The following is a 9,879-nucleotide window of genomic DNA, read 5'->3' as shown; positions in this document are numbered from 1 at the left end:
ACCACCGCCGGTTCTGTCCATGAAGCCGCCTATGATCCTGCTACTATAGTCAAAACAGAGACGTGGTTACTTTTACGTAAACAAAAAAAAGATTCATGACAAACCGACTTCAGAGAGACTTCAATGGGAAAATAACCTGAACACCGCTGCTTTACTCCGAGCTCTGTACTGACAGTCAAAATGAGAATTTCAAACAAAAATATATTAAAATTGCTTCTTCAACGTCAGCGGGCCGACCACTTATTTAATAGAATCCAACGCTATTTACGAGAAGGACATATATTTGCAACCGCTTCGGCATCAAATGTGGTTCTGCTTGTTTTCAATGTTCTTGAAAACTGGAGAGATTTCCGACAACACATGTACGCACGACTTCCGCCCGCGAGCAAATTATAGTCCAACCGCGGTCACGTAGCGTCGCCTGCCCTCCACGATGCTATTAGAATGTTGATGTGAATTCACTTTGAAATCTCATTTCCGTCTTTGCTGTGGGAATTCGTATTGGGTGTACCCGTCAGGTCGTCGTCACTTGGTGTTATCCATCTTCCCGCCCTCAGACCACAGAGGAGAGGGCAGCTGTTAAAGATTCCTGTGCACGCCCCAGCTCTCTTTTTCTCTCTCACACACAGAAACGCACACACATATAGTCAGCTTGGTATACTTAGAAAGGACATCCTTACTATTACTAACTACCGGACTATGCATCCGCATAAGAACACCCACGCGTCTGATGTTCGAAAAGAGGAAGGGGTCTCCTTTAGATTCTCTCTAACACCACGGAAAACTTCCCAGGGCAGCTCGTGGATACGATTGCAATGCTTCGGATGATAATGTGTAATGGCGTGACATTCAAATATCTGGCTGTATTTAAGGACACCAATTATACATCGTGTAATGTCGTTTATGTTCCCAAACCAGAGGATACACTAGACTACACTAAAGTGCCTACAAGCCAAGTTATTTAATTTCTGCCATAAAATTTCCAACTGTGATAGAGGAGTAACATAAATTCTCAATTCCTGACTAACCAGATCAACCTGAAAAACAGAGCAAATGAAGATAGCCTTTCCACTAAAGTAGGCTAGGCCTTATACAGCCTACATAATCAGGTATCTTAAGCTGTAGCCTACATCAGAGTGTTTTTTGTTATTTCTCATATTCACTTATTTAGGTATGCGTCAGACACATCTCAATTAAGTCTCAGAACGCATAATGACTGGAAATAATAACTGCAAGTCACTGCACGTCTACAAGCACACAAAAAGCACATATTAAACCTTTAATTATAGTGTGGATGTATGTTGTCTATTCATAACACTGTCAGATTAGGAAGGACAACCTAAACCATGTTCAGATGTGACGATCAACCCAGTTTAATTATCTAATTCAGTAAAACTATGAATGTTATGGGTGGTGCAGGGGTTTTGTCTGAGGGAAACCCAGTGCAATATAGCAAGAAAAACCACAGTATGTTATTCTATGAAACATTTTAAAATCTAGTCATCACTGATTTTGAATATGACGCAACAGCAGAGATTAAACAAAGGATTAGGATTAATAATAAACTGGTCAATATAAGTGTATTATTATATGTTGCATCTAGCCAACACACATACACACACACCACAACCCTCTGAGCTGCTTTTGTGGTTTCCTTGCCACTCAAGTTAAGTGCACAAAGCAAGACAGCAAACTCTTACTCCACCTGGTGGTCTTCTTCAAGACCTGCTTAAATGATACAGCAATAAATGCTGAACCCACTGACACATTATTATTTTTAAATCAGTTATCAAGAAGGGGGTTCAATAAATAGTGGTTTCAGTGCAGATAAACATACTGAAAGATTACGAGCTATCAAGGTCGGTGGACCTATTGCTTTGTTTAAAAAAATTTAAAAAATGCAGGATACTACCTCAAATCACCTTAAACACATGTTATTACAAGCATTAGCATTTTTATCATAAAAAAGTATAACAACAAAACCAATTAAAAAGCAGACTTTTTTTCCTCTGTACAACACTGTTACACAGGGTACATACATAAATACTACCCTAACAAACAACACAGTGCCTATCAAACCTTTGGTTTGGTTCATCAATTGGTTCTGTTGCTCTCAAACAAAACACACAATACACAAAACTCTATAAAATAACTTTACAATGCTTGGATGTCGTATACAAATAGACATCTGAAAACTCCGAAAGCCAGAGGGATGAAAGTGTTTCGTTGCGGCCGATGTTAACTCTGGATTGGAGTGCTTAAAAAAAACAAAAAAAACATAGCCCTTCGGAGACCACGTCCACAGGGAATGAAACATATGGAGCAATTAAAAAAAAATGAAATTAAAGTAAAACCAAATAAACACAGGTTTTAATGATCTGACAAGTGGAATAACAGCACCGGCACCATCCCCGGAAGCCCCACTTTAGTCATGGAAAGAGGCATATATCGTTTATCAGTCAGTCGATCAGCCTGTTATGACTGACTGGATATGCTTCAGTCAATCATCACGATTGACACAGCGGATGAGATCAGTTCCAGCACCTAGTTCAAACCTCTTCATTTGAAATACAGAAAGTATTTGTGTAGACCGACACCCCACCCCCAAACTCACAGCTTATGAAAATATGAAAATGCAGAGGCAGGAATAAGTGGCTGGCAGGAAAAACAAACAAATAAACAAAACAATGAAGAAAAAAAAATCCGTCACCATACAACTAACAATAATTATATCCTGCTCCTGTTGTCATTTCTCCGTCCTCTCTGACATCTTCGTCAACAACAACGCACGCATCTATTTCTAGTTCAGCCGGTCGTTGTCAACCTGTGCATCAACCACTCAGAAGACAGCCGGTCCTAAAACGGATCTGTGCCGGAGCCATGCCAGATCCGGTTCAGCCTCAGCAGCCATCTGGGATGAGAAACATCTAGAGTCGAAAATGCTAATGGGAGATTTTGGGACCCTCTGTGAGGACGGCAGCAGATGCCTTGCCAAGTTGGAAAAAAAAGAAAGTAGCCCTCTGGAGAACAGAGGCGACCATATTTAGTTTCGGAAGCCACAGAAGTGCAGAAGCTTAGACATGACCTTGATGTGTCACTCAACAAGGGCGCAATACTACGACAGGCCACTGGCCAGAAATGTCAGCCAAGATTTGAAAGGAGGCGTTTCCTAGACAGACCCCTGGGTTGAGACTTTCTAGAAATTCAAATAGAGTCAATAAGAAAAAGGGGAAAAAAACAGCTTATTCATCAGTTGGTATACAGGAAATAAGAGGGGTTCCCCCCTCACCAGAAGAGAACAGAGAAAATAAAACTAAGAGAAAGAAGACAAATGTTTTCATAACAAAGCAATGAAGAGATTATAATGGTGCATACACAACTCCAAAGAAGTGTCTGTGAAAGTAGCCTCTGTCTGTAAGGACCTTGGCAAGCTATTATATGAACATATTATATTTGGGTTGGGTGGGGTGGGATGTCATGGGCATCCAATCATACATGCCAACCAACTGGGCTGAGTTCGAGTGGAGTGTTCCCGTGTGGTCTGACCCAGCACCGTTCATTAGCCAGAGGGTCACCATTCATCAGCACATCCCGCCGGGCCGGTCGCACAGAGGCTAGTGGCCGGCTGGCTGTTCGGCTAGCTGGCTGGCGGTTGTGGTGATGGCAGCAGTGGCGTCAAGCTCAAGGGGGTGATGGTGAGTGGGATGGCGGGTCCAGTGGCTTGGTTTGGGGCCCTGGCTCTAGGCCACGGCCTGCTGGGTGGCTTCAGGCAGCTCCAGGCGGCTGCACAGGGACTCGTTCAGGCTGAGGCTGGTCCTATGGAAGGAGGTCTCCACCCCGCTGTCACACACTCCGCCCTCCTCGGGGCCGGACAGCTTCAGGCCCAGCAGGTCCTCAGACAGCCCTGAGACAGAAAAGAGAGAGAGAGAGAGAGAGAGATGAAGAGAAACACAGAGTGTATAAGAGAGTATGAGAGAGAGAGATGAAAAGAAACATAGAGTGTATAAGAGAGGATGAGAGAGAGGCGCCAGGTAAATTGAATTGGGTTTTTGAAGACAGCATCAAACACATAAATGTTCACTTCTGTAAAGCCAAACGAGCTAATCACTCCATATTTTTTGGATGTTAAGACTCTTGTAGCCGGGCCGCTAGGCGAAGCATCCATAAACTTTACATACATGGATGTTTTGTACAAAAAAATCAAAAGGAATAAGAAGACAACATTTTCAAAAAGAAGATCAAATGAAAGTGTAAAAAAGCTTTACAAGTGCGGTGAAGAAGTCTGCTCCAGCTGAACATGGGAGTCTTTGACCCATGGGCATCACTCTCATCAACGGCATCTCTTTAATACTCAAAATCGCAACCAAAGAAAGAAGTGTTTCAATGAGCAGATTCTGATTTAAACTTCCCAATGATTCCCCTTGAGAGATGCTAGATTTTGGAGCCATTTCCATGGGAATCCCCCCTCCAGCACATCAGTCTTTCCCCCAAAAAGCAACACCACCAGTGTGTGTGTGTGTGTGTGTGTATGTGTGTGTGTGTGTGTGTGTGTGTGTGAGTGTCATCTTCAGATTTACTGTTAGGGTTAAAGGGACCACCCTGTGCCCTAGGGAACCCTCTGCCCTGGCGTCTGTGAATCACAAGAGGTGTGGGACAGACCCCGCCACAATAACAACCTTTTGTTTCCACAAAGACAATAAGACGTCTGCCAAAAAAGAGGAAGCGACATCATCAATGGGCAAGATAATGAGATGTCCTTCTCAGTCACTGCACTTTCAAATTATATCTTACATTCCCCTAAAGAAAAAGAGAGAGCGAGAAAGAGAGAGAGACAGAGAGAGAGCGAGAGAGAGAGAAAGAAAGAAAGAGAGAGAGAAGAAACCTCTACATCCGTCTTTGAAGTTTAAATTTGAATGTGATAATTACAACTAAAACATATGACATATATCTGTTCATGCTTGGTTTATGATGACGTCTCGAGGGGAAAACAAACACGCTATATGACCTTTGCCCCACTTTGAATTTGAGGCAGATCAGCCTCCTCTTCTCGACACACATGATGGACGCAAACTGCACTGCAAATTACACTTGGGCAACACCACGTGCTCTAGAAATGCTGTTCTGTGGGGATGCTGTCCGTCCACCGCTCGCCTGGCTGTCGCAGCTGGGTAGGGAGTGGCCTTGGGGGGCAGCGTCTGGCGGAGTCTTACCCATGATGTGCGTTGGGTGTGTGGGGTCGGGGGCAGCATCTGGCGGAGTCTTACCCATGATTTGCGTTGGCTGTGTGGGGGAAGGAGAAGGCTGCGGGCGGTGGTGTTGGAGCACGCTCAGGGCACTGCAGTTGCCCACCTGCTTCAGGCTCTCCAGCAGCTCGTGAACAGTGCCCCCTGACACCTGTGGACAAAACACACACACAGGGCATTAGCTCCTGCGCTGCGGAGTGTGTGTTCAATGCTGTATGTGTGCTGCACAAACTTGTAGTTCAAATACACACCTAGGAAAACACACAGATGAAAAGGTGGTTCAGGTTTTACACACAGGTTTCAGGTTTAACAAGCCTTATATGTTTTGCACACACACACATTTACATATATATACAGTACCAGTCAAAAGTTTGGACACACCTTTAATTTTTTGGAGAAGTGTTTTCTTTACTTTTATTATTTTCATTTAAACTACGAAAGAACACACATGGAATGATGTACTAAACAAAAAAAGTGTGATGTACCATTTAGAAAATAATAAATGTAAAGAAAAAACTTCTCATAAAAAGAGAAGGTGTGTCCATGTGTACATATATATTTATATATATTAGTGCTGTCAAACGATTAAAATATTTAATCGCGATTAATCGCATTTTTGTCATAGTTAACTCAAAATGTATCAATATTAATCGCAAATTTGTATCTATTGTAAATGTCCCTTCAATTATTTTTTTCCATCATTTTTATTTTATTTTAATGCTCTTATCAACATGGAAAAGTGGATTGGCTTGCTTTATGCAATGTTTTATTTTATTGAAAAACAACATTGCCAAACAGGGCGGTACCAAAGTAAATTTTAAAGTGCACATTTCAGATAAACAAGGACTCACTCAGCCTATAGTGCAGTTAAACCATGGCTTAATATTTTCTTTTTTTTCAAGTTTGCTGTGAACATAGAAGTCAGGCCACTTATTTCAAAAACAATGAACCGTTACAGTTAGGTTACCAATAAAATGTAAGCGTACTACTTCTGTGCTTTCAGCCAGCTGCCTGTTGACATTTTCAGACAACAGTGAAGCTTGCTTCTTTTGCACAACACAACTTTTAAAGGTAAACTTTCTATTCAGAGGCTTTTTATCATCAATTTCGCTGTATCACGCTCACCATTAACTCAAACCGTAACGTTAGCCTACTACAAAGTTTGCGAGGCCAAAAGAAAGTTAATAAAAAAATAAACGCGTTAATCGCGCGTTAAAAAATGGACGCCGTTAATAACGCGCTAAACTGACAGCACTAATTTATATATATATATATATATATATATATATATATATATTGAACTTGTAGTTCAAACACACCTAGGAAAACACACAGATGAAAAGGTGGTTCAGGTTTTACACGCAGGAGATATATATATATATATATATATATATATATAGTGCGTGTCTTGTGCAAATATATCCTGATCACATGTGTAGATTTATCTCTGTAGACACACATCTAGGTTTGTCTCTGTGTATATGCGAGATGTCTGTATAGATGTGTCTATGTCCAGATAGTGTTTGTACGTATACGTTTCTGTTTTCTCACCTCGTAACTGTCCAGCAGAGTCCCCGCAGGGGAGGGGCTGAGTCTGAATGCAGTGGTGAGGACGCCCAGTCCCAGCGAGTGGGCCAGGCTCTCCCAGCCCCCACGGTGCTCCTCTAAAGCTTCACACAGAGCAGTCTTCACCTCGGGCCCCAGGCTCCTCATGTCTCCTGAACACACACACACACACACACACACACACAACCGCACAGACACACACACACAACTGCAAGTCAACAATATGTACTAGCACATGCACAGATTCAGAGACACAGAGAAAGCACCCACACACACACACACACACACACACACACACACACATAGACACACACACCCGCACAGACAACCGCACAGACACACACACACACACACAGCCACAAGTCAACAATACGGATGTACTAGCACATGCACACATTCAGAGACACAGAGAAAGCACACACACACACACACACACACACACACACACACACACAACCACACACACACACACACACACACACACACACACACACACACACGTCGAAGTTAACCAGTGTGTGGCCCTCAAGCATAGCCCCAAACTGCATCACACGCAAGAGACTTATACCACATGACATGTGAAGGTCATGATGGGCTCTTTCCAGTACTCAAGCATGAGACAAGCTTTAAAGACACAATGTGTTCACACACACACACACACACACACACACACACACACACACACACACACACACACACACACACACACACACACACACACACACACACAAACACACAAACACACACACCATCCATCCAGAGAGGAGTCATTTTGCTGGCATGTGGTCAATGGTGAGTCATATTAAAAAGTGGGGAGGAAAAACAGCAAAAAACCCACAATAACAGTTTTCACACTTCCCAAAGTGCATAAACAACGCAATGACATGTCAGTGTTATTTCCACCATTGTTTCTAACGAAGCAGTTTCTTGTTTTCCTGCAAGAAAAAAACGTTTTTTTGTCGATGAGCGTGTTTTGTGGTTTTTCTTTTGTCAATGTGTCTGTTTTTGGTGTTTTTTTTCGCAGACCATGAGAACCTGCACAAATATCTCAAACATGGTGACATATCTTAACGCTCATCTCTGTGCCTGGAATACGGTGCTCTTCTTGTAACTAAACCTGGTTTAGTGGAGGACCCAGTGGTTCTGTACCTTGCGTCAGGACGGGGATGGGCCTACTATCTGGCTGGTACTCCTTCCCACTCAGTATTTCTCGCACCTGAAAGCACAAGCATTGGGGGTTGCGTCAATTAAATATTTATCAGCCAGACAGCGCGAGTGACAATATGCTGGATGGAAATAGAAAGGCGTGTAAAAAATTCAAGCCCTCGTTGAATATCTTTTGGGGTCAACAAGAAGAGAGAGCTCCCCCAGAGAGGGAAGAACCAACCGAGAAGGCTTTAAGTGAAGGATCTTAGTCTGCATGTACTTTATGTGCATATAAAGATGTCTTAGCTGAAGAAACAGAAGCAAGGAATTGTGGGTGGTTATGTACTCACTTCTGAGGAGGCAGCCATGTCCAGGGGAGTCGTACCGGGGATGAAGCCTTCGTCGTCCTCATTATCCCTGGCCTGCTCGACTGTACCCTCATCTTCCCTGAAGTAGACCGGCTCAAAGTTTTCCTTATGAGGGTCTGCGCCTGCAGGAGATGAAAAAAAACAAAACACCTCTGTTACTTACTTACATCACTAGCATTGCAGGTCAGCAAACAAACTAAAATAGGCTCTGCACTAAGTCAGAGAATACATCGAATTTTCCACGAGACGTTTCCCCATGACTAACGCACGATCAATTCTTCACAAGTTCCTTTGAGGGCATAACAACAATACACTTAACCAGCACAAACATAGGTGTGGAGCATTTTGAGTCAAGATAACGTTGCGCTTTAAGTGTCCTCCGGTCGTATGACCTTACTGCTTCGTGGGCGAACACCGCGTGGCTCACACACATTTTCCACAGGACCCTTGCTCCTTGGGGCAAGCACAGTTCACACTGTTGCTGAACCAGTAACCGCTGGGGGAAAAGATTTGGTGAAGGGTGTGTGTACCAGAGGTAAGCCATGTAGGGTGGTGGCACGGCAAACCTCCTGACCAAAGCGTCAGGCTGTGGCAGTGACAAAGACAGTGGTCACGGCGCCTGGCTGTTCAGCATTGTGGGTGCAGTGCCCGACTCGAGACAGTGGGTTCACACCCTGACGAGAGCATTGTCTGAATAATGACCTACTCTACTGTTGGGATGGACCTGCGTGCATCATACTAAGAGATGCCGAAGGGTAAACATAGAGCCCATACATCCGATAGAATAGTTAGACGCTTGGTTTATGGTCGGCCTTTTGCGCAGACACGCAGAGCCCTCTCCGTTGTTGCAAACCCTCTCCGAGCAACTCTGCGTGGACCTCCCAAATTTTGTAACTATCCGTCGAAACGATGGAGAGTCCACAGAGACCGAAAGGCTGTGATAAGTCCAATCCATGCTGTTTACCTTGTGGGTAATAGCTTGCTAACATTAGATAGCTGGCTCAGAGACCCCTTGTGCAAAACATTTAACAGCCTTCTTACAGGATGAAATACCATTAAATGTTAAACAACGTATTAATGGAACAAAGACACCTCATGTTTCTATGATCGATAAGACCGGACAGGCAATGTCTGTTCAAACTAAATAAACATCCAATATTTACTTCTGTGCTACACTCCTGCTATATTCTGTCTGTCACCTTTGCAACCAAACAGTCTTTCTTAGGTGTCAGTTTTTCATAAGGCCTTCTACAGATGTCACATTTATCACAATGTAGGAAATGTCAAAAACACATTTTGTTACTGCCACGCTTGTTTACTGTCACACTTGGCGTGAATCAGCCCCCGTACCTGCAGCCATAAGGAGAGCGCTGAGTCGGACCGAGCCGCGGCCAGCTGCGATGTGGAGGGGAGTGGAGCCGTTGTAAGTGCAGGAGTCTGGGACAGCGTTGCCCTGCTCAAACACAATGCACAGACGTCAGTGGACAGTCAGTGTGAAGCTCCATGCCCACACCAGGAACTGAAAGATAAATCTCAGAGATGACTGCAAGACCATA

At 43.6% G+C, this 9,879-nt stretch overlaps 1 protein-coding gene across 1 annotated transcript in view; it reads right to left on the bottom strand.

Moving 5' to 3' along the window:
- Positions 1–1,738: 1,738 nt before the first annotated feature.
- The window catches only part of nfkb1 (nuclear factor of kappa light polypeptide gene enhancer in B-cells 1), a 37,336-nt gene continuing 29,195 nt past the window's right edge, over positions 1,739–9,879 (bottom strand). The window contains exons 19-24 of the mRNA XM_080840519.1: positions 9,674–9,776; positions 8,306–8,445; positions 7,959–8,025; positions 6,795–6,961; positions 5,265–5,394; positions 1,739–3,904 (exon numbers count right to left, since the gene is read on the bottom strand). Coding sequence (XP_080696645.1) covers positions 3,741–3,904; positions 5,265–5,394; positions 6,795–6,961; positions 7,959–8,025; positions 8,306–8,445; positions 9,674–9,776 — 771 coding nt within the window. The 3' untranslated portion in view covers positions 1,739–3,740. The remainder of the gene's footprint in view (positions 3,905–5,264; positions 5,395–6,794; positions 6,962–7,958; positions 8,026–8,305; positions 8,446–9,673; positions 9,777–9,879) is intronic.

The sequence above is a fragment of the Sprattus sprattus genome, assembly GCF_963457725.1.
Source record: "Sprattus sprattus genome assembly, chromosome: 6".
Taxonomy (NCBI): Eukaryota; Metazoa; Chordata; class Actinopteri; order Clupeiformes; family Clupeidae; genus Sprattus; species Sprattus sprattus.
This window is presented reverse-complemented; position numbering and strand designations above follow the sequence as displayed.